General features: G+C 42.8%; 1 protein-coding gene across 1 annotated transcript in view; it reads left to right on the top strand.

The window, feature by feature from the left end:
* NUP188 (nucleoporin 188) overlaps nt 1-26199 on the top strand; it is a 3305077-nt gene that overhangs the window by 1473243 nt on the left and 1805635 nt on the right. The window contains exon 24 of the mRNA XM_044058121.1: nt 18514-18580. Coding sequence (XP_043914056.1) covers nt 18514-18580 — 67 coding nt within the window. The remainder of the gene's footprint in view (nt 1-18513; nt 18581-26199) is intronic.

Below are 26199 nucleotides of genomic sequence, written 5' to 3'. Positions count from 1 at the left end.
GCAAATTCCTGAGCATTGTCTTGGGCTCCAATCTGTGTGAGTCCATTCTCAGTGGGGGAGTTATCAGCACTGATCTCCAGCTTTGATCCATCCAGTTCCTCAGGCTTCAGATGTTGGTGCAGGCTGTCACAGCTTCAGCAGGGAGTGGTTTTGCCCAGGAGTCAGATTCCGGGGTGCTGATGGTTTCCAGATCATCATTCAAAGTTATGTAGAGGATGTTAGCATCTCCATCGAGAAGGTTTACAGCACATCCATTAGCATCAGCTTCACCCTGAGATGCCAAAGTTGCTTTTCCACCATCTAATCATGGTTCCCAGGGAAAGAGCAGAAATGATAGCCAGAGGTATTAAGGAAGAGATTATATGAAAAGATACACTTGGACTCCCAGAAGGAGTTCCCCTATGTCAGACATGGACTTGGAGGATCAAGAGGATTCCCACAATTCCCTCATTTGGTGAAATCCTGGAGCTGAGGGGCATTCTGACCCACCTAACTACCCTCTCTGTATGAGGAAGTGATCTTTGAAGCATGCAGTTCTGCTTTCTATACCTCCTGAGTGGTCTCTCCTGTGGGCAGTGTTACAGACCTGATTGCTGGGAAGGCATGGCAAGAAACTGACACTTCAGAAGCAGTACCATGCAAGACTGGTAAGATATCTATGTAGGTGTGGGCAAAAGCAATCTCTTTTAGCTTCTCCTGTTAGGGGTCACCACAGCGTGTCACCGGTCCACAAATTGATTGGCAGTGGAGTTTTTAGTGTCAAGTCGCCAGCCCAACACCCAACCTTCACAGAAGGCACACACACACGCACCTACCTGCATGTCTTTAAAGCTCACTTGACCGCAGGGAGGACATGCAGACTCCGCACAGAATTCTGGTAAAAAGGCTTCTATGATTCTTGCAGCAAGCACTAAAGAGGAGTTACAGACAAAACTTCAGCTGTCAATCCTTCAGAGAATCTAGAATGATAGAATGGGGAACTGATCCTACACCTGCAGCACATTTGCTCCGAGGGACTTAAACTACCTGATACATGAATCGCTTCTAAAGCGACGACATTCATCTAACTATGGGTACCTTACAAAAACTTTCATCAAAAGGTACTCAGAAACAACTTCAGATTACTTTGGGTGTAGTATTAAATACTGTAAAACTTTCTATGCATCTGTTCTGCAACTCTGCCAGTGAGGCAGTTAGAATGGCAGGTACTGGACTTGCCATGCCTCTCCATGCCTGGCTTTGCTTGTTTGATTTTGTGGACATTATCAAGGCATCCTTCACCAAGGCTTCCTTTGTCAACACCTCTGTAGTCCTACAGTGAGAGAGTAGTTGTCAGTTTGTGAACAGAAAGGCCATACATTGTCTGCTACAGGGTTTAGGTTTGAGCGCCTCACAGACCTTTCAACAGGAAGCAGATTGGGCTTCATATCTCTGTGATTTAGAAAGACCCAATGTCAGGCCTTTGATTCAACCTCAGACAAGGGCATCTGTGGCAAAGGTGATCCATTCAATGGATGCTGAATAAGAGGTCAGAGTGGTTTGCAGAATCAAGAGTTTTCATAATCCCTTCACTGGAGGGCAGATCCAGTGGCCCTGTAGGTTTGCTTGACTTATCACCTCTGGAGGCAGTCGTGGGGGGGGGGGGGTGGGTTCTCTCTTCACTTAGATGCATGGCTGGCAATCACACAAGGCAAATGGGTAAGAGAAATATCAAGAGGTTGCACCATTTGTTCACACTTATCATTCTCTGCTGCTGTCAGGTGTCCCACCCTGCCAATTCGAAGGGGGCAAAAATGAAGTAGCTAGAGTGAGTCAGAAAATTTATTCTATATTCGTTTTAGTACTCAAGAAAAGCAAGAACCCTAAGTCAATCCTGGACATAAGCCACCTAACCCATATGTCGAAAAGAACATACGACTGTTACAGTATGTGATCTTCCCATGTCTAAGGGTGGACAATTGGATATGCTTAACAGACTCCAGGATGCTTACCTCCACATAAAGATTGTGAAAGAATCTAGGAGGCACCTTTGCTTCGAGCAACACCCACCTGCACCACTTTACTATTGTATGTTAGCCCTGACTTGCCGTCTTATTTTATGAAAACTCTTTCTGTAATACTGTCCTTATTCAGACAAATTTGGTGTGGCTGTAGTGGGAGTATTTTAGTTATAAGATTGCAAAAGGAAACTGTTTAGTTTCTTTTTTCAGTAACTTTTGTAATGCTTGTTTCAATTAATTTTATGTCAGTGCTTGTGCAGTGCTGTGAAATGTCATGAACCCATATAGGTGTACACACTTTTTATGATGTCCTGACTGAAATCACTGTTGCAGTATTCATAACAGATCGGTTGTCGTCCGCTGATGTCCAGCCAGGGTACCAAAGCTTTACCTTCCCAAGAGAATGGGTCCATATGATGACCTCAGCTCAATAGTGTAGGGGTGTATATAAAAAGTTGTATGAGCGAGATCCCCAGATTTTGTCACCACCAGCCCAAATTCAAGTTGTTGCACCTGAAAGACTTATCGTTTGGTACAGTAGCTTTGCTTGTTGGATTCAGTTAAATGTCCCATTGGGGAGCCTTCTTTTGTAATCTTGACTATGTATTAACTGTTATTAGACGTCAGCTAGGAAGGGTAAGTGGCGAGTGTGATAGGCAAATTGTGTACAAGGATTTGCACACTGAGTGTCTGTTTTGTTTAGACCTTGAATACGACTACAGATCTTGTTTCATTTGTCAGTCGTTTGTACCTAAAATTCTACAGTCAAGGCTCTCCACTCTTAATACCTTCCTTGAGACACAGCCGTTAAAAACACCTAGCCCCCCTCTACCCTGTTGGAATCCCCAGACGTTGATGATCTGCCAAAGAAAGAAAGTTTAACAGCCTCAGAGAGGATTCATTTCATAGCGTCTCCAAATCAGATGCACCCATTAAAGTGGTCAAACCAGTTTTCCATCAAATTTGTATCTCAAGAACCTGGTATTGGGCCTCTGCTGGAGATCAGTATGGCTCCTGAGGCCTTGCAGGCAACTGAATCCACAGAAGAACCTCTTCTCATTTCAGAGGCCCCATGCAGAGTCTCTCAAGTCCTAGTACAAGACGTTGTTCCAGGAACTCTTTTCGAAATGCATCAGGGTTCTGAACCTCCTAAGCTGGTGCATGCAGACATCACCTCTAAAAAGAAAAAAAAAAAAAAAACTTAAAACGTATGGTGTTCTGTCCAGCTTCCAAGGAAGAAGAATGGATAGGTTTTTCTTAGGGGTTATTTAAAGCCATCATGTCCCTGAAGCTTCCATTCTTTGTGACCCAGCCTACATATGCTACACAACAGAAATGGGCAATGTGAAGTTGTTCAATCTCACTGTTCATTCTTAACTGATGGGTTCGGAGCTGATCCATCTGCTCCGGCACAGCCGTATGCAAAGCTCGAGGCCAAGCCGCATATCCCATGATGCACTGTGAATTACCTCAGATCTAGTTTGCCGCGGCATCTGATCGGAGGTTCCAGTGCAAGCTTGGGCCAGTACTATTTAAAAACTTTTAGATTTAGCAGTTACTTGGATAATATTTTGCTAAACTTTCTTCGATAGGTTAGGTAGTTAGCTTTTATAGCTTCCTAAAGCTCCCCTTCCCGTGTGATTATTGATCTTTAATATATCGGCCTTGTGTGTTTTGGCCTAGTTTTTTTTACTGTGTTTAGTTTCTAGTGTGTGTGTGTGTGTGTGTGTGTGTGTGTGTGTGTGTGTGTGTGTGTGTGTGTGTGTGTGTATATATATATGTATATATATATATATATATATATATATATATATATATATATGTGTGTGTATATATAGCCTTTTTCTATTGTTGGCCTCCTGTATATTGGCCTTAGTTTAGTAGAGAGGTGTTTGAATATTCTAGTGGTTTATACTGTTTTCTCTAGTTATTCAAATTCTTTATCAGGCTCGTTTCTGTGTGCGAGAGTTCAGAGCCTAGTAGCTTTATTAATATTTTGTGATACTTTTTTCTTGCGCTGTTTTGTGTGTGTGTGTGTGTGTGTGTGTGTGTGTGTGTGTGTGTGTGTGTGTGTTAGAGCCTAGGAAATTGCTGATTATCTGCTCTGTGTATTTTTATAGCAACATAATGGCGGAAGAGAAAGATAAACACCCAAAGTCTGGCTTTAAAAAGTGTCCAGACTGCAGCCAAAAAATGTCGGTTACGGATGGACATGTAACATGTGTTAATTGTTTAGGAGCTGTCCACTTAGTCTTGTGCCATATGTCATTCATTTTCTTCGAGTGTTGCTAGAGAGGAAAAGGAAGTTGATGGACAGGGGGCTTGTTAAAGCATCCTTTTCAAGAGGCGTTAAGTGACCAGGATGTGGCCAGCAAGTTTTCCAAGTCCTCTAGATGATCTGTGGAATCTAAGGATTCTAAGCAGTCTTAAGAAATCAAAAAAACTGGAGGATTCTGCGATATCGGCTCCACAGACCTCTGAGCCAACTCCCTTTTCTTTTTGTAGCCGGCCCACAGCTTTGGAGCCGGTATCTGAAGTGCCTCAGTCACCATTGCTTCAGTCGGCACCATCGGTGCATTCATCTAGGTCATCTGTCAGCCTGTCAGATTTGGATATGGATTGATTGGTGCAGAAGCTTTTACAGGCACCAGGCTTTGCTAAATTGTTGTTGGCTCCGACCCAAGCGGCTTCGGATCCGGAGACCACTACTCCTGCTTTGGCTACTCCTCTGAGCCGTACCTGCCCTTTGGAGCCAGAGGACGCAGACCTGTTTATCGTGGAAACTTTGGAGCAGAGTCCTGCTCCAGTGTCCTCGGCTCCATCCACTCTGACGTCCTCGGTGTCGACTGGGGACTCCAGAAGCCGACACTCTCTAGTCGAATCAGGGGAGGATAGTCAGACTGACTTGTCGGTGCCGACTCTTCCTCTCGGGGCTTCGGCTCGAATGAGCTCAGCTCCTACCTCCAGCTCGGAGCCCACAGCCTTGATGCAGGAGGGTTTGACGGTTCCCTCGGATCCGTCTGTTCCTTCCCATCAGAGTCATGGTGCCTTCGAGGCCATGAGGAGAGCTTTGTCCCCCAAGACATCCTCTACTTCAGACCTTGCTTCCTCATCCCCTAAAGCGCCTGTGTCTGCTTCTGCTTCCATCGTCCAGGCTAGGCATAGAGACCCAGAGCCTCAGGTAGCCCCACAGGGTGCCCCCCCTGCTCTTCTGAGACCTCCCCAGAGGCTCCCACTGAGGAGGTTCCCAGGAAGAGATTGTGCAAGAGGATTGGATTCCCCACAGGAGTCTTTAACATCTGATACTGTCTTGGATGAGTCAGAAGGGTCTCCGTGGTTCCCCGCTGAGGATATCTCCTTTGCTGAGATACTTGAGATCCTTAGGCAGAGGTGTGAATGGCACTCCAGAAGCCCTACTGAGGATGAGTCTGTTCTCCTGAAGGCTTCCGGCTCTCAACCCGCCACCTCTTGGGTGTCTCTGCCCTTTGATGAGCTCCTGCAGGTGGTCTCTTGGAGGGCGTGGGAGTCACCGGAGTCCATGGATCCTGTTCCTAGGAGGCCTAACAAGTTTATATTGGCTCCACCAGATAAAACCTTCTTATCCAAAGGAGTCCCTGTTGATGACATGATGGTGGCAGCGGCTACCAAAAAGGAAATGTCTGAGACTTCCTCATCTATTCATCCTCCTAATAGAGAATCTAGGATCATGGATAGATATAGAAAACTGATGTTTAGTTCAGTGACTTTTGCTCTCTGCTCACTGAACTACTTAACCTATTTCATTAGGTTGCAAAGAGATCTCCTTAAGGAGTTGGGAGATGCTCTTCAGGGTGCAGTAGCTGCAGGGGCCTCTGACAAAGTTGCTGCCCAGCTTGCTACCCTAAAGTCTATTGTCAACTCATCCGTGCGTCTCATATCCTATGTAGCTGATGGAATGAGTAGGGCAGCAGGTACAGGAATCGCTCTCAGAAGACATTCCTGAATGCACTTGTGTTCCTTTGCGGAGCCCTGTAAGTCATCCTTCATAAACACCCCTTCTGATGGCTCATCCTTTTTGGGCCTAAAGTGAAGGAAACTCTGACCAGGTGTGAACAGGAGGGAAAGACTCTGCCATCTGAGTCCGTTTTTCCACCCCTACCCAGCTTTATCCCAAAGGCCAAAGGGGAGGAAAAAGGTGGTTCTGGAAAGCCCAAGGAGCCTTTCAGGACGCACGTGGTGAACCCCCCCCCCCCCTTCAGGGGCAGAGGAGGGGGTAATAGTGGAAGACGCTGCCCTCACAGCAGAGGGGGTCTGCAACATCAAGGTTACAGAGATCACTTCTCTGGTCAACCCTACCAGCGCTCCTGAAAGGAGGCTCGACTGTCATGCTCTGGAGGCAGTTGGGGGTCGCTTATCTTTGTATACAGATGCCTGGCAAGAAATAACAAAAGACAGCTGGGTACAAAGTATCATTTCCAGAGGGTACTTCATACCATTCAACCCCCCCCCCCCCCCCCCGCCATCTATAAGGAAAATCCCAGACGTTTCACCCAGTTACAGGGTACAAGCAACTGTAGAGTTCCACAAGTTGGTAGAAAAAAGTCATCCAGCCAGTCCAAGCAGACCAAACAAGGTCCGGAACTTACTCCAGATTCTTTTTGGTTCCAAAGAAAACAGGGAACTGGAGACCCATTTTGGACCTCAGCAGACTCGACCAATATGTGATGAAAGAGAAGTTCCGGAGGGTCAGGCTCCAGTCTGTACTTCCTTTCTTAGGGAAAGGCAATTGATGTGCTCGATAGATCTCAAGGGTGTGTACTACCACATAAAAATGGCCAGGCCATCCAGAGGTCACCTGTGTTCCTGGTTGGGGAGCCAGTCATCAGTTTCGAGCCCTGCCCTTTGGTCTCACTACAGCCCCCAGAGTGTTCACCAAGTTCATGGCAGTGGTCACGGCTCACCTGAGTCGTCTAGGATTCTAGGTGTTTCTGTACCTAGACGATTGGCTCCTTACCGCCACCACCAGGCATCAACTGATTCAGGCAAGGGAATCCACTCTGTCACTTTGCAATCATTTAGGTATTACAGTCAACTCAGAAAAGTCTGCCTTGTCACCATTGCAGCATATTGTTTTTATCGGGGCAGAGCTAGACACCTCAACCACCACTCTAAGGCTACCAGTCGAAAGAGTCTTCCTTCTTCGTCAGCATATCAGCACTTTGGTATTGAAAGCTAGAGCACCAGCTTCAGAAGTTCTGAAAGTATTGGGTTTGATGGCTGCAGCAGTCCTAGCCATACCATTAGCAAGAATGCACATGCGGATTTTTCAATGGCTGTTGTTCACTCAATGGTCTTACCAGGAACTTCCCATGGACCACACTATATTGATTATGAGCTCTTGCAAGAAAGATCTCCAGTGGTGGTTAATGTCTCTTCACGTCACCATAGGACGCCCCTTTGTTCTACCCCCTCCAGTAGCCACTGTGATCATGGATGCTTCCCTGATAGGGGGGAGGGGGATTTTCAGGGAAAGACTGCCCAGTACACATGGACAGATCAAGAGTCACACTTCCATATCAATGTTCTGGAGATGAGAGCAGTACTTTTGGCGCTGCAGTACTTCCAGGACTCTCTTCCCCTAGGGACGATTGCGATTCAGACAGACAATATGTCAGTAGTCTAGAATTTGAGCAAGCAGGGAGGAACAAAGTCTTATTCCCTTTGCCGAGAAGCCCTCAAGAGTTTGGCAGTGAGCTGTTTCCTCCAGCACTTTCTGTTGGCAACGCACATCCCGGGGAGATCCAGCGTGATAGCAGACAAAACTGAGCAGGGCAATCTTGTTGCCGCGTGAGTGGTCCCTCAAGAAAGAGATCGTGGACAGGATTTTCTGCAAATGGGGCCAGCCTTGCTGCGACCGTTTTGCCATCCACATCAACATGAAATGCAGAAGCTACTTTGCCCTGATTCCTCCTCCTGGAGAAGCCCTGAGGGATGCACTCATACACGATTGGCCCCAGCTCTCCTCTGTGCGTTTCCACCAATCCCATTGATACCCAAAGTTCTACAGAAAGCAAAATCCCTGGGAAGGACCATCATTCTTATAGCCCCTCATTGCCCTTGGCAGATTTGGTTCCCATTCCTTCTACATAATCTCTTGGAGGATCCCTGGATTCTGGACCCAGTTCCAGACCTTCTGACACATCCGTCGGAAGACCTTCATCCTTCTCTGCAGTCATTGAAGCTGACAGCTTGGCTGCTCCAGTTCCACTCATAGCCAGGCTTCATAACTTCTCCAGTGAGACAAAACAGATCCTTTTGTCTTCTCGTAAGCCGAAGAGATTTTCCATATGGGCCTGTAAGCAGAACATTGATCCTTACCAAGCCCCCTTAACATCCATACTAGAATTCTTGACTATGATTTTTAACAAAGGAGCGGCAACCGAAACAGTTTGGGTCCAGTTGGCTGCTATATCTAACTTTCATCTTGGGATGGACGGGTTAAATATGGTCCCACAAGTTATCCAAGGCCTTTCTCAAGGGGACATTTCATACGAGACCACCTGTGAAAACTCCCTATTCTCCATGGAATCTAAATGTTACGCTGTCACGTATAATCCTCCCCCCATTTGAACCAGCATCATCTTGTGACCTCAAATATTTGTTGTGGAAAACCATTTTTCTGGTAGCTATTACTTCTGCCCACAGAGTGTCAGAACTTCAAGCTTTATCCATCAGCTCTCCTTATTTGATTTTTCATGCTGATAAGAGTATCTCTTAGGACAAATCCCTCTTTTTTTGCCCAAAGTTTGTTCAGAAACTGATATCAACCACTTTAGTGAGTTACCAGTTTTCTTCCCTAATCATTCCAACAAGTTGGAGTATAAGCTGCACAAACTTGATGTTCACAGACAGCTCAGATTTTATTTGGATAGAACAAAATATATCAGACAGTCAACTCTTTTTCATTCTCCGAATCCAGAAATGTAGACCAGTGGCTAAAACAACTGTCTAAATGGTTATCTGATTGTATCACCTTTGTCTACTCAGCTGCTAATGTGCCTTTGCAGCACAAGATTAAAGCTCACTCAACCAGGGCAGTTTCTACATCCTCTGCGTTCCAAGCCAAATTGCCCCTTGATAACATTTGTGCAGCAGCCACTTGGTCTAAACCTCATACCTTTATCACACATTACAAAGTTGTTAAGGCCTCCAGGGACAGCGCTTCTTTTGGGTGTACGGTCTTGAAGAATGTACTCCCGTGAGCCACCCAAGAGTGATATGGTGCTAGGGATGCTTACCCATCAGTCAAGAATGAATGATGAGATTGAACAACTTCACATTAAGACGTTATGTACTCACCATAATGTTCCATGTGAGTTGTTCATCTCGCCTTCATTCTTACGTCCCTCCCTCTTTCCCCCTCCTGGCTGATAGTTGATCTAGTAGATGTTGGTCTCATCCTGGTTGCTCAATTCTTCTTCCTTTCCATAGGAGGATAGCTCATTTATATGGTTATAGTTCACGCAGCAAACAAGATCGAGGTCATTCACAGTGCATCATGGGATAAGGGCTTGGCCTCGAGCTACTGGAAGACCTTGAGCTTTGCGTACAGCCATGCTGGAGCCGATGGATCGGCTCCGAACCAATCAGCCTGAATGAAGGCGAGATGAACAACTCACATGGAATGTTATGATGAGTACATAACTTCTTATATTCTTCCTCCAAGGAGGAGGAACTAGAGGTGGATTCTGGGACTACTTTTCACAGCTGCATTCTCCAAAACAGCTGTCCTCTGATGAGGGAGACTCCCTCTCTCCTGATTCCCCCTTGAAAAAGGTATCATTTGGAGAAACATTGCAAAGCATTTTGAATGCCAATCTAAACAGATGTTTGAGGTACAAAAGAGATACTTCCTTTTAGAGATGGGCACTCCTGCACCACCTCCAGTCCCCCCGGATGCATTTCAAGCCAACACCTCCACACCTGATTCCCAATCTCCAGTACCCAAAAGGTCTGGCAGGTTCTATAAACTTCCTGATGAACTTTAAGTGCTTATGCAAAAATCTTGTTGATCCTATTGCAGTTTCCCTGGCCTTGGACAGGTCTTCCAAGCTGCTTCCCAGCACTATAATGTCCTATCCACTTATAAGGACAATCAAGCAATGGATAGGTGGGATAAAATTGTAAGCTTCCTCCACACTGGCTTCAGAGCCATTAACTATCAAACTCAAATGGCTGAATTCTTTGTCTGCGCTTCAGTCCTTGAATAAGGCCATCACAGAGCCTCAGACACCAGAATCAAAGCGGCATATTGAGACCCTAGTGGCCCAGGCTTCCCAAATAGGCAGACACAGTATTAAATGCAGCTATGATGCTGTGGATGCTTGGCTCGATGCTTGGCTCAGTCATCAGGCAAGCATGCCTGTCTGAGAGGTCAGCCTATTCTTGAAGACTTCAAGTCTAAAGTTGTAGACTGTTGTCTGAATAACAACCTGTTTGTCTCACAAACTGCCAGTCTTTTCAAAGCCTTACAGGAATAAAGCAAAACAATGAAAGACTGCTGTCAGATTCTTCTCACCACAGTTCCTAGGTACCCTAAAAATTATCCAGCAAAATCTATTTTGCTTATGAGAGAGCCTTGAATCTCGTAACAAAGGAAAACACCTTGGAAAAGATTCCCAGCTAAACCTCAGAGGGCTACCTCTTCAGGGAGGCCTTAATTTTGTAGAAAATCCCTGTCTGTCTTTCCTCCCCATCCACCTCTCAAGAAAATTCTCTGTGTTCCCCCATTCTGTGAAACAGTGGCCTCGGACAAATGGATCCTCAACATTATCAAGGAGGACTGCACTATGACTTGGGAAAGCTTTCCCTCTCTTGGGGCAATACCTCTAACTTCTGCCAACCAGATTCACCTTGTGGACCTTATCCAAGGCTTAAACGAATACCACACAAAGCTGGCCAGTAGTCAAAAAATAGTTTTATTTTATTAAAATACACAATAATTCTCTAGCTCCTCAGCTATAAGAAGCCCTTAACAGAGTATAATCACGCACACTGAAACCTGAATTTATATACTTTTTAAACTTTGTAAATTGTTTCATTACCAGTAAAAGAATTAATCAATTACAATTTACTTAATTACATTACAACAAACACTTCCAAGTGCATTCTTGATTCAAGCTCCTAGGCCTCAGTGTCAAACGTAAGAATCAACAGTTTTTTTTTCTTAATACATTTTTATATGTTGATCAGTCATCAATTCATTAGTTTCTACTTTATCTAAAATTGTTGCTTGTAGCCCCTGTGGGTTACTATTGTGAAACTCCTTAAAATGAACTGCTACTGGGTTAGTTAATTTACGTTTCCTAATACCTCTTATATGTTCTTTGAGCCTACATGCAAATTGTCTTTTACTTTCCCCCGCATAAAATTTTTTTACAGGGACATTTTAAACCATAAATAATTTTCTCCGTATTATAACTATATATACCTCTTGCTTGAATTTTTTTTCCATTGATGTATGTAAATTCCTTTACTATAAACTTATATATACTGCATTTTCTACTTGAAAATGTACCTACCATTTCTGGGGATAAAACTTACCCTGTAGAAGGCATACTAAACTTCCCATGTACTAAAAAATCTTGCTTCTACCTCTTCTGAAGGAGAAGCTGATATTTTTATTTTGTAAACAATCAACTTCTCTCTTTAATCTTGTCCAATAATATTTTACTTGTTCTTTTACTACCTCTGAAAATACTGAGTATGTTGATGTAAAATAAATGCATTCCTGTTCTCTTTCTTTCCCTGTATATTACCTCTTTTCTGGTTCCAATTTAGCACTTTCTCGAACCCCTGTTCCACTTGTATTACTGGGTATCCTCTATCACAAAACTTGTGAAAAGTTTCTTCCATTTCCCTTTCCTTATCTATCGGGTTATTGCATAACCTTTTCACCCTGAGAAGTTCTCCATATGGAATAAACTTTATAGTGTGAGGGGGCTGACAACTGTACCCATGTAAAACAAAATTTGTTTCTAGAAACTTTCTATGTATTTTTGTTCTTAACATAAAATTCTTCCTACCCTTTACATTGACATCTAAGTAATGAACTTCATCACCTATTTGTAACCCATCAAAACTTACCCCCACTTTATCATGCAGCTTATCAATAAATGCTTTAACTTTACTGTGTCCCCCTTTACATACAAAGATCAAATTGTCAATATATCTAAAATATTTAACTACATGTTCTTTATGAAATTCAGTGGTATAGATATTCCGGCTTTCAAAATGTCCCATAAATATATTTCCGTAAGTGGGGGCAAAAACTGCCCCTATAGCTGTACCCTGTAGCTGCCTATATATTCAGCCATTAAACTCAAATGTATTATTTCTAAACACATCAAAATTAAATCTGTTACATACTGAATAACTGGGGCTTCCCCCAAGAAATATTTTATAGCTGTAATTCCATCTTGATGCTTGATATTGGTATATAAACTAACAACATCAATTACAACAAGATAAATTTCTTCTGACCATCTGATTTCCTTGATTTTATCTAGGAAATCAAAGACATCTTTAATATAAGAAGGCATTTTCTCCACAGTAGGTAGCAAAAAATAATGTAAAAAACTTACTGTATTGTGTAAAAAAAATAACCACAGTCTGAAACTGTAGGTCGTCCAGGAGGATTGATCAAATCCTTGTGTATTTTTGGGACACACAAAAATTGAGCCATTGTTACATTTTTAATCCTAAATTTCTGCTGTACATCTTGTAATGAAAAATAGTTAAGCCTCATTCCCTTATTTATTAACTCATTATATTCTTTTTCAGCTTTTTTATATTCATCTATATTATTCTTTTTGTAAACCTGCTCATTATTCAGATGTTCATAACACATGGATAAGTATTGAGTATAGTGTAAAATAACCAGCTTGCCACCTTTATCCGCTGGTTTGAATACCAACTCTTTGTTTTGGCTCAAGTCCTTTAAACTATTCCATTGCGTTTTACTTAAATTGTAATCCACATTTTTCCCATCAAACAATAATATTCCCTTTCTATACTTTGATTCAAAAATGTGCCAACAAGTTTTATGCTGTTTGTTTGTGTAGGCATAAATGCACTTTTTACTTGCACTAATTCAGTGTTTAATTTTTAATATGCATTTACTTCGTCTTCCAAACAACAAGAATAAAAGCTGATATTGCTATTATCAGATTCAATGATTTTCTCACTTTCCTATGGCATATTATTACTTTCTTTAAAAAAAAATTCATTAAATGCAGTTTCTTATTAAAGAAAGAAAAAAAATCATACTTCACTTCATGTAACCTGGGAAACACTGTTGGTACAAATTTTAGTCCCTTATTCAGAACACTAATTTCACAGTCCGTTAATGAGCGTCCTGGTAGATTAACTACATAACCACATTCTACAGAAGCAGTTTCTTTACATTTGGCTCCATTTACCGCGGTGAACAGTCCATTGAAAATTGTAGTCCTTATAGTATTCTCCTCCATTACAGCCCCGTTTTCAGTTCCCCTGGTTCTCACGAAAAGTTTTCATGTATTGTCCATTCACTGGATGTGGCAAAGCTGGATAATCCTCCTGATCCGTTTCCCCTTCTGTCATGGATGCTCCACTTTCACCCGAGGTATAGGCCCGCCCAGTTCTATTCATTGCCTTGCTTTTTTCCTCAAACTGCACCCTCTGTCATCTCGCCTTGGGATTGGTTAGCACCTGGAAAGCTTGTTTATTATCATAATCTCGCAAATCTCTAAACAGTTTATTTTTATTTCTCTCTATTGCATCTTTTTCATACCCCAACGACTGTTCATTGATTTTAGCAAGAAATTGCTGCAGTTCATCACCCACAGTTTTATTCTCAATGTCCTTGCAAACTACTTTTATTTCCTCTCGCAATTTCTGTTTTTTAGGGTGTCCCTCTCCACAAGGATCTGGACCCATTCTAAGCTGCATTTATGTGCGACTGTGACCCATCTCTCATAAAACACTTTGTCTTCCGCTGAAGACAAATCAAATGGGGTAGAGGGATTTTTTGTTGCTCTTAAACCCCTGGGTGTAACTTCTAGTTCCACATACCTTTGGAGGCTTTGAATGTTAAGGAACACTGCAATTTCTTTGAAGAACAGCTTTTCAGCTCGCACGAACATCTCTACCTCCGGTACCATTGACATCTCATTTTTACGACCAATTAGAGAGAAGGGATTTTGTTGTTTAGATCTCCTTTCCTCTTCCCACTTACAAAAAACCATTGCAGTGGGTTTCGACACATTCACATTCTCCTCTCTGCTACGGGTGTTAACAGCTGTACCAGAGCCCCATGCTCCTCCATTCATTGACGTTGGAAATTGTCAATGGATTTCTGTGTAAAATCCATGGCTTCTCTAAAAACTCTCGGCAAAGCCGTATACGAATCACTGGCCATGTAACTATATTAACCACAGAGCAGCAAATACCTAAACAAATACCACGCAAAGCTGGCCAGTAGTCCAAATGCATAATGATTCTCAAGTGCCTTGGCTATAAGAAGCCTTTAAGACTTGCTAGCACAGGGAACCATAGAGGAGGTCCCTTTAACCTTCTTAGGAAAAGGTTTCTATTAAAGATTCTTTCTTACTAAAAGGAAAGAGGGCCAGTGGAGAGCCTTTCTGGACCTCTCCCTACTAAACACCTTCCTGCAAATCCTCACTTTCGGTATGCTTTCTTTACACACTCTTCTGCCTTTTCTTTTGCCTCAGGCTTTCCTAGTATCCCTTGACCTAAAGGATGCTTATTTGCATATTGCCATTCGTCTTTCCTGCAGAAAATTTCTCAGGTTCTTTACTGGCTCATCACATTTTCAATTTACTGCTTTGCCCTTTGGTCTCTCTACAGATCCAAGGGTTTTCACAAAGTGTTTAGCTCCAGCGGTGGCCTTTTGCTACACTCAGGGCCACAGATCTTCCCTTACCTCTCTGACTTTCTAATCCAGGCTCTATCCAAGGACGTCCTCCTCAAGCATCTTCATTGCACTGTAGGTCTTCTGGCTGATTTGGGGTTCACCATCAACTTCAAAACATCTCATCTCAGTCCCACCCAGGACTTGACCTTTCTGGGCTGCAGACTGGACACTTCCACTACACATGCCTTTATCCCTCAGGAGAAAGTTGCCATCCTATCGAACTACTTCAGAACACTCTCCACCGAGATTCACTGCACAAGACAGCTCCTCAGGGCTATGGGGTTCATTGCTGCCACATTTTTTATGCTACTCTTCTTCAGATCACACTTGAGAAAAATGCAGTGATAGTTGAAATTGGTGTGCTTCCAACACTTGCACTCTCTTGATGCCCTCATCCCTGTAATGCCCTACATCAAGAATGGAGCATTCAGGTCATGCTCAATGTGGTCCTTCCATTCATTCCAGCCCCCCTACAACCACGTCCTGTTCAGACACAGATAGGGCATGGGTGCTTGGGCAGGAGCCCCATAATTCAGAGGGAATGGCATGCAGACCACCTCATATTTCTGGACTCCAGGTACTCTACTGGTGTCCACTGACAACACCATGGTGATGTGGTACATAAACAATCAGGGAAGCACAAGATCCTACCCCCTGTGCTAGCTGGCACAAGAGGCCAGGCACTTCGCTTTCAACCTGAATTTTGCACACACTGCAATGTTTATCATCTCTCTCAGGAGAACATGGTGGCAGATTTTTTAAGCAGGGACACTGAGGACCGTCACAAATTGTCTTTGAACATGAAGGTCTTCAAAGCTATTACATTGCAGTGGGAACACCACAGAAGAGCCTTTTTGCTTCCACAGAACATCACCAGCTTCCTCTTTTCTGCACCTGGAACCCATTTCCACTATCCTGGAAGACCGATGCCTTCTCCTTCCAGTGGACAGGGAAATTCTTTCATGCATGCCCTCCTCTGCCTCTGCTTCCAGGACTTCTGCTCAAGGTCCAGAAGGAGTCTCCAAAACATCTGGTCCTGGCTAAGACAGCATTGGGTCCCTTACTTGTTTCACCTGTCAAAGGGAAATTTCTGGAGAATCCTTCTACAGTCAGATCTCATCACTCAACAGAAAGAGCAGCTCCTTTATCCCAATCTGACCTCCCTTAGTCTCTCTTGATAGAATTTAGACCCTAAAAGAAATGTTTTCTCTGTAGTAGTAGTTCGGGTTCTTCAAGAAGGCAAAAAAACAATACCAGAAAATCATACACAGCCATGTGGAAAAGATTTTCCACTTAGTGCCTTAAACACAAACTACAACCCTTTTTCTCAGACATTCCCACTGTACTGCAGTACCTCTGTGAGCTACTACATTCTGGTTTCGCATATTCATCCATTAAAGCCCACTTATTTGCTATGAGTCCAATGCAATCTCATGTCCAAGACAGAGGTCAGACTTTTCCTGAGAGGAGTTTTGCACCTTTAACCTCCAAGGAAGCCTACCATTCTGCCAAGGGACCTTAACCTTGTGTTCAAAAACTTACTTTGCCCCCCTTTTGAGCTATCAGCTTCTGCCGTCCTCATATTCTGCACATGGAGTCTGTGCTGCTTCTGGCTGTCACCTCAGCTAGCAGAGTTTCTGAACTTCATGCTCTCATGGCCATTCCCCCCTTTTTCATTTTACATAAAGTTAGGGCAAGTGTTGGGGCCAGTCCCTCTTTCATGCCTAAAGTAGATGAGTTGACCCACAACCAGGCCATCAACCTGCCAACTTTCTTCCACAGTCCCCCAAATAGGGGGAGCAAATCTTGCACCCTTTTAGACATTCACAGGCAATTGAGGTTTCCTGGATATAAAAAATAAGGATATCAGGAAAACAGATCAGCTGTTTGTCTCCTGTGGACTCCGTTGGGACAACCAATTTCTAAAGAAACTATTGTATCCTGGATTTCAAAGGCTATTTCCTTTTGCTATTCATACCATGGAAGGACTTTGCCCTCCTACCCAAAAGCACATTCCACTCGCAGTGTTTTCATTTGGTGCCTTTTGCAAGGGTGTGGATACCAGATCTATTTTAGAAACTGCCACCTGGTCCTCTGTCCACACCTTCATGAAGTTAGTTGCCTTCTTTGGGACCAGGAAGGCCTTTTCCAGAACAGTTCTCTCACCTCCTGGATTCTTCTGCATCACTTTAGCCGTCCACCCTTCTCTCTACAGCTGTGGTAATCTCCGATCTGTTATGAATACTGCAACATTGATTTCAGTCAGGACACATAGTACAGTTGTATAAGAACTTAGCATAACAGTAGATGTCCTAGTGACCAGTTTTGCAGTATTCCTTCCCTTCTTATCCCCCTACTCTGCTCTTTCCTTGTTCACACACACACACACACACACACACACACACACGCGCACACACACACACACACACACACACACACACACTCTCTCTCTCTCTCTCTCTCTCTATTATATCACTTCTGGGTGGAGTTTACCCACCTATTCAAACTATGCCCCTCCTATCTGACCAGTCACCTGTCTCCATTGTCTTCATGCTGTTAGCTTGGAAATGGTCTGAGGATTTGCACGTGCATCCAGTTATATACCTCTACACCAATGAGCTGAAGTCATTATTCAGTATATGCCCTTGAGTCTTGGTACCCTGGCCAGATGTCTGCAGACGACAGCCCATCTGTTATGAATAGTGCAGTAGTGATCAGTAGGACTTCTGCTGGTATGGTAAGTCCTTACACAACTGTACTTTCTGCATACAAGTGGTATCTACAGATCTTGACAGGGAAGGTGAAACACAGGGCATTATGTGTAAAGGGAGGCATTGAAGCTTTGGAAAATTTAGATCAGTGATCAGAAAACAGAGTTGATACTTCACTCCTAGTAGTGAAGAGGCTGAACTGTGACCATATAATCAATATTGTAAGTGCATAATTGATTCAGTGGCTTGGAAGTTATCCTCCCTTAATGCATGTTTATTGCCTCTGTTTTGCCTTATTTTGAACATCTGTGGCTTAAGATTCTAGCTTGCAGGCACTCCCTGTAGCTGTGATGGCTTTGCAAATATTGTATATGCAGTTACAGCACTGAAGCTGTATATAATACCTTATAGGTAATGGAAATATGTTTTTCTTGGAAGCAATCCAAGAAATCTGAATACCCATTCAACACTGTGTGGACACAAATTCTTTCTTAAATCATCCACTGTTCTTGTGTATGATTCAAACAACTGATTTTTCTTCTTGGTTTGCATTGTTTTTCACTTATTTTGCACCCTAGAATGTGTTGGAAAATTATACCTTGAAAGTTTTTTGTCAGTGTTTTTGATCTTCTACACATTTCAGTAGTCCGAGATCTATGCAGCATGTGTATTTTTGTTGTAAACAAGCTAGGATTTCGTGTAACCTCATGCCTCCTTTTTGTCTGTGCAAAAGGATGCTTAATGAATAGTACGTTATTGTTTATTCAGCATAATGTATGTTAGTGCATGAACTCATGCCTTTTGAGGTGTTACTGCAGCTTCTTTGCTTTCCTTTTTGATATTTTAGGCTGTCTGATTCTTGAATTGATCCATGCTATTCTGAATCTTTACTCAGAAGAGGAATGGGAGAACAGGTATGTAAAATTTCTTGCAGAGTATTAACTGATTTCTTTGAGTGAAAATCATATTTAATTTTGCATTTTACTGATTTTTGTTCATCCAGGTGCATCATGTTCTTGTTAGTATTCAGGTACTTTGCTAGCTGGTTTAAGATGCTGTTGGTTTTGCAAATGGTTTCATGACTAACATCTTTTCTCGACTCCCTTTTTTTTTTTTTTTTTTTTTTTTTTTTTTAACACTTTTATTGAATTATCAGTTGTGACATAGGCAAATTTACATTTATATAAAAGTCATTGAACTGTATTAACAAGTTCAAATTTACAAACATTATACTTCACATATATTGCTATATATCATGTAGCCTAAACATCATTACATAAATTATTCAATCCCTGTCTTTTTAGACAAGAAACATCTGTATTAAATCGTCATTTATGACATGGGTAATTATGCATTTATATAAGTGAAAACAAACCACGCCGATACAATCCTAGTTGCAAGTATTTTACATCACAAACCATATTGACACACTCCCAGTTACAGACATTATACATAAGTTATAATTTACCCAGTCGTTATCAGTCAAACATTACATAGCTCAAAATTTGTCATGCCTTCCTTTAAACCTCATTCCTCCCTGTATGTATTGTTCCCACAGTTCCCATTTTTCCTATGTAGTTTACTCCTGCCTTTTTCTAAAGACCTTAATTCCACTTGTTTTATCTCTGTTACTGTATGCACTGCTTCTAGTATAGTTGGTCTAGATTTTGATTTCCATTTTTTAGTAATTGCTTTTTTTTTTAGCAGCCACCATAATTAGACACAGCAAAGCCGTACCCATGTCTAGGCAATTCCGATTCTGTATAATGGCTCAGAAAAATCATCTCCCTCATCACACCGATCTGCCCACCCAGCATCTCCGACAGTACAGTCCTGCAGGGAATCCTTAAAGTCTGCCAACTCACCATACTCCCAGAAAATGTTCTCAATTACCTCTTTCTTCCCCATCGCACCTGCTCTTTTCTTGATTCCCTTAATCATGTTTTTTACAATGTGGTTAAAATGAGCTGCACTGGTCACTGGGACCCATTTCTCATAACATAGTAGTTACTGGGACAGCACAACTAATTATAAATGTACAAAAAGGTTTGGAGTAGTAAACCCATTCCCACTTGATGGGAACCAGGTTATTCGTGGTTTTTGTTTTTTCATGACCTCAGGACTGTTTTTTTTGTCCTTCTCTGCTTATTACATTGCTTCTTGTTACTGTGCAGTATGTTGCAAAGTGCAATGTTTTAGTCTTTGCATTCAGTTTACCCCAGTAAGAACTGCTAAGCCTAATATAGCCATATACACATACCTCTCACCTGTCCTGTGTTTGCTGGAAATTACCCAGTTTTCTCTTAAAATGGCAAGATGCCATGAAATTCTGAGTAGCCCCTTTAAATCAAGATCTGTTTGCACTTTACTTCCCATCTGCTGGATTACATCATCAGCCCAGTCCTGCTGTATGTTACCAGAACCATGACTGAGACTGAAAACGAGGTCTCATGATGATTCCCAAAGTAAAATATCAACTTATAGTTATATTATATTCTTTGTGTAACTTTCTGTTTTGTCTTCTTGAACTGTTGTTATAGGATAAAAATTAAAAATTTAATTTGACATTGATTACCAGGTCTAAAAAACAAAAATAAACTTGTCAAAGAAACTGCTGCAGTGGAACAAGTAAACCAGTCATTTTGGTAAACCCAAAACTTTTAAATGAGAACACATGTAATCTTAAAGCTATACATTTAATAAGACTAAGGATGAAAAAGCTTATTCGTTTTAAAGTTTTTGGTCTAATCCAAGACTTACTCGTTTTAAACTTTTGAGTGTAATAAAATGAGTAGATCATTTAATGTTCATCATATGGATCATTGCTACAGTAGTGTTAGCTATGTTGGTTATGTCCTGAACAGGATAGAACAGACAGCTTCCAAAGCTTCAAGGACAACCTTCTACACACCGTAGCAATTATTCAGCTTGAGTGGCTTCTGTATCAAGCCCTTCAGAGCTTTCCCTACTGCTGAGGAGCACTCTTTTTGCATGCTGCGTGCTTTCGTGGGTCGGCGGTTGACTAATGCTTTCCATTGCTGTAGATAAGTTCTCCTCAGGATGAAAAATTTTACTCTTCTGACAGGAAAGTTAAGTTTTTCTGTGAGATTATAAATTTAAAGTTAGAAAAAAAGTGTTTTTTCGACTGTTGTGACTTTTAGTAAGTTTTAAGGAGGAACACTGCTCATTACGTTTGTGGATACAAATTGCTAAAACTGTTTTAAAACTTTTTTTAAAAGGTGTTATTTTACTTTTAGGGGCTCGGGTACATGTACTTTCCACTTGCCCCCCGAAAAAGTGACTTTTTTGCTATTTACCTGTTTTACAGACTACTGCTGCCAGGCTTTTGTAGGAACTGGGCATCTTTTTTGGCTTTACCATGAATCAGTCTTCTGGTTCCTCATTTTTTTTCCTTCTAGCAGCCACTTGTTTGTTTGTGTCTTTCGGCTTTTCCCGGTTAGGGGTCGCCACAGTGGAACTCCGGTCCGCTAATGATTGGCAGTAGAGTTTTACGTGCTGGCTTGCCGGGCCTAACGCACAACCTTCAACGAAGAAATGCCCATTCACGCATGTCGCCACACAGAAGACGCTCTGAGAATCGAACGGGCAATGTCCAACTGTGAGACGACAACGCCACCGCAGCACCACCACCGCAGTACTAAAAGAAGAAAATTAATGATCATCTTTTACCACCTCTGCAGTCTGCTTAAGTGCCTCAGTCAAGCTAGGTAACTCTGCTGTGACCATTTCTGGTTCCTCAATTATTCATCTTTTTCCTTGACTTCATCTGGTATAGTCTCTATAGCCACCCTTGACAAGAAGTTAGGCATGTTACCTGTGGCTGTTGGAGTGCCATTGGCTGGCAAGGGAGAACCACTTTTCGGTTCTAGGGAATTTTTCTCTGCCTAGCCAGAATGGATTACTTTCCCTAGATGGTGTTTGCCTGGCAAAATAGGTCTGCTGCTTCATAAATTCCTGTCAAAAATAAGCAAAGACTTAGATAAGTGTCTTCTCCTGTCTCATTTACTTTGAACAGGAGTGATTTATTGGGTTTGGCTTATGGTTTAGTGCAGACTCTTCACCCTTCCATTTAAGTTGTTTCTGACGAGAAGAAGGGGTTCTTCATCTTCTAAAGAGGTTCAAGATTTAAATAGTTTTGAAGGGACACCTATGTTTTCTCCTTGGGTTTCTGATTCAGATTCTGAGGAAAGTGTTGCTTCTGCCAGTCCCTTTGAGGGATCCTTTTGGTGAAACTATTTCTAGAATGAATCCTTTCAGTGGTTACATACTGACTTTCCACTGTTGCTGAAGAAGTATTATGACCTGTTGAACATGGATTTTCCTGAACTTGCACCTATTCCTCCCCTTCTTTCAAAAATAAATCGAATTATATAAAGTTCCTCAATTACAAGGTTTTATACACTAATCCCAGATCAGACATAGCTGTTATTTATTTGGTGAATCCAGCTGCTGCTGCTGTACATCTGGTTAATGTAAATCCCTCGCCTTCTTATAATAATGGAAATGTTATTGTAAGATTTGGGGAAAAGCATATTCTGGAACACCAAATTTTAGTATCTTCATCTGCCAAGTTCATATGTTTTAAGTTTATGATTGCCTCTTTTGAGAACACAAAGCATATTATTGCATGTGTTTACCTGTTGTAAGGAAAAACCTCTTTGTGCAACCTGATTGCTTCTGTGTCTGAGGTGGCGGCCCATTGTTTAAAATTTACTTGTAATTCTGCTGTTGCTGCCACTGGAACTGTTATGAGAAGGTTTGCTTGTCTGCATTCTCAAAACCTTCCTGAGTGTGTCCAAGCTGAAATTCTGAATTCTCCCTTACAAAGAGAGCAAGTTAGTTTGTAGACCCTCTGCTGCAGAGGTCCTTAAAAAGTGTGATGAGAGGTAAGCTGATTCAGAGAGCTTCTCATATTTTCCACCCTTCTCCAAGTTTCAAGGGGTTTAATGCTGCCTCTACAACTTTTGTGAAATAGCAAAACAGGCAAACACATCAAGCTGCTGATAAACAAATGTTTAAAAATCAACAGAGGGAAGTTTCAAAAAAGAAAGCATGAACCCCTCCAGATCAAAGGAGTGTCTTAAGTCCAAATGACTTCTAGACGATTCCCATCTACTTTCCCACCCTGGCAAACCCTTAGATGTTCTTCGTCTTCCATTGCTGCAGTCCTAACAATTGGGTATAGTCCGCATCCAGTCGGCCCGAATACCAGAGTATAAGGCTGACGTCGGTCATGGCGCATTAGACTGACGTCAGTACGTCAGGGTACTAATGCGCATGACCGGCGTCCTATCCTCAGTCTTTTTTGCCGCGTGGTCCGATGCAGAAGCAGTTTTGCAAGTGCAGGTTGGCGTTCTGAGATATTTCCGAAACCGGAGTTTCAGACCGAATCAGAGTTGGCTAAGTACCCCGTTGGGGAACATTTTGGTTTTTTCTTGCCTCAGTATTTAACCGGATGTCAGAAAAAGTGAATAACTGTATTTCTTGTGGGAAACAGATACCGCATAAGGATTTCCATACTTTGTGTATACCTTGTTTAGGGCCTGAGCACGACGTTGTTGGTTGCCGCTCTTGTGCTAGGTTTAACAAACGCACTATTAAGAGGAGGTTAGACTGTGCCAGGTTAGTGTTTGGGAAACGTTGCAATTATAAAATGCCGTCGGATGCTCCGACGCCCGCTTCGTCCAGGAAGCGCAAGGACAAAACAGCGAAGCCTAGGGTTGAAGAACCGGCAGTCCCGGACGTCGGTTCTTTAGGAGGCTCAGTGGAGCCAGAGGTTTTGCCAGGAGTTTCTATGGAGTCTCCGGCAGAAACTTTACTGTTCCAGGATGTCCCATCTCAGGAGGCAGGCCAGGCTGAAGGGGCTTCTCCAGGGCCTATTCTTCCCTCTTGTCCCACAGTAATTGGAGCCTCTCCTTCTGTTGCTAAAGCTTCTTTTAGAGGTAGGCCAATTTCAGCTTCAGTGGGGGCTTCTCCTAGCTTTCGGTTCTGTACCTAAGAAACATATGCTTAAAATGGCAGAAGATTTGATTACTATGATTAGAGGTTCTATGGGCCCTCCTGCTAAGAGGCCTAGGGTGGAGCCGAGTTTGCCAGTTTTGAACACGGTTCAGAGGCTTCTGAGTCCTCTGGATGATTTACAGGAGTATCCTCCTTATTCTGATTCTGATATGGATGATGCCACTCCTTGGCTTCTCCTCCTGAGGATTTTTCATTTTCAGAGACTCTGCATTCCATGAGGGAGCACTTTAAATGGGAAGGCCAGGATTACTCTGATTCCAGGAAGAGGCTTAGGGAATTCTTGTTTTACCCCAGCATAGGCCCTTAGCTATACCTCCTGTGTTGACTGTGGTGGAAGATGTTTTTGCAGAGGCTTCCCTGAACCCTGATTCTTTGCCTCCTGCTCCTGTTAAACCTGATAGGTACTATAGGGTGCCTGAAGCTCATAAGTATTTGTTTAAGAGTCCTAGGGCGGACCCAGAAACTATTTCTCAGGGGCCTAAAGGTGTTAAAGCCTCTGTGGTTAGAAATCCTGTTCCCACTGACAAGGAGGCTAGGGCTTTGGATAGGTGGGGTAAGAAACTGTATACTTCTTCCACTCTAGCCATGAGAGCATTGAATTGTCAGTTCCACATGCTGAAATATCAAAATTATCTCCTTTCTCAATTGAAGTCTAAGGTGGATGCTTTGGCGGAAGGTATTGAGTGTAAAGAGTTGCTGGATTTGGTTTATGTGTCTGAACAAGTGGGCAAGCATTCTTTGCAATGTGGCTTTGATGCTGTGCAGGCCTCCTCGAGGGTGGCTGCCACTAGTTCTGTTCTTCGCAGGCATGCCTGGTTAAGAGATCAGAATTTGGCTGAGCATGTTAAGACAAGGATTTTGGATGCACCTTTACAGTCTGATGTTTTGTTTGGTTCGCCTGTGGAAGCAGTTTTAAAGAAAATGGAGGACAAAGCTAGATCTATGCAAACTGTTAAGAATTTTTTGCAGGTACAGCCACGAAGTTTAGTAGAAATTGGCCTGCTAAGGGGTGGACTTATCCTGCTTATGACTCCCAGTCTAGGGGTAGGTCTAGACGTGGTAGGGGCAGGGCTCAAGGTTCTTTTAGGTCTAGAACAGGAGTTCACCTGCTCAGACTTCTAGTGAGGGCAGGGGTCAGTCCTTTCGTAAGCAGACCCAATGACCTGCCTTTTCAGCTGCCAGTAGATTCTCGTCTGGCAGCTCCTTTGGGAGGACGACTGTCTCTTTTCAAAGAAAATTGGGATTTAATTACTCAAGACAGATGGGTGTTGGACATTATTCACCACGGTTACAGGTTTTATTTCCATACAATGGCCCCTTTCAAAGGCATGCCAGACGTTCCTCCTCCACAAAGAAAAGAGCCTCACAACCAAGTTTGGCAGTTACTCAAAATGGGCGCCATCCAGGGAGTCCCTGGACCAGAAACGGGCCTAGGATTTTATTCCGCATGTTCCTAGTACCAAAGAAGGGGAACACGTGGAGACCAATTTTGGATTTATCTCTCCTCAACACTTATCTGGACATTCCCAAGTTCAAGATGTTGACGTTACAACAGCTTTTACCTCTGCTGGGCAAAGATCACTGGATGGTAACTTTAGATCTCAAGGAAGCTTACCTTCATGTGCCTATCAGGCTAAGTTGCAGGAAGTATCTGCGGTTTCGAGCTGGAGATTCTCATTATCAGTTCTCTGCATTGCCCTTTGGCTTATCTACTGCCCAGAGTATTCACCAAGGTTCTGGCTCCAGTGATAGCTTACTTCAGGCTACAAGGAATTCAAATCTATCCTTACTTAGACGACTGCCTGATTCTGGCTCAAGAAAAGGAAGACCTTCTACAGCATCTGGAATATGTTATAGCAGTGCTAAGATGCCTAGGGTATTCTGTGATCGAAATAAAGTCCAGTCTAGTACCCTCTCAAGACATGTGCTTTCTGGGTGTGTGACTGTATACAGCAGCCCACATGGCCTATATAACCCCGGACAAACAAATGAGTCTATCACTTTACTTCCATCATCTATCTCATCAGTCCGTGCTGACTGCAGGGACAGTCCTTCAAGCATTAGGGTTCATGGCATCTTGTATTCTGGTGCTTCCCAATGCCAAACTGCATATGAGGAAGTTACAATGGTATCTCAAAAATGTATGGACACAGCACTGCCAGGATTTAGACACTGTCATTCCCATAATACCTTGCCTTCAAAGGGAATTTTTGTGGTGGGCTCAGGAATGTCACCTAAACAAGGGACTCTCTGTGACCCGGCCAGAGGCGAGTCAGATTTTAACGACAGATGCCTCGGACATTGCTTGGGGAGCTCATCTACTTGGAAAGTGGATACAAGACAAGTGGCCTGCCAGACTACAGCATCTACATATCAACATGAAGGAGATGTTAGCAGTCCAGTTCGCTTTACTGGCTTTCAAGGAGTTACTTCTTCCAGGACAGGTGTTGATTCTAACAGACAACACAACTGTCATGTGGTACATCAACAA

Source organism: Protopterus annectens, chromosome 16.part0, assembly GCF_019279795.1.
Source record: "Protopterus annectens isolate FY-2018-M chromosome 16.part0, PAN1.0, whole genome shotgun sequence".
Taxonomy (NCBI): Eukaryota; Metazoa; Chordata; order Ceratodontiformes; family Protopteridae; genus Protopterus; species Protopterus annectens.
This window is presented reverse-complemented; position numbering and strand designations above follow the sequence as displayed.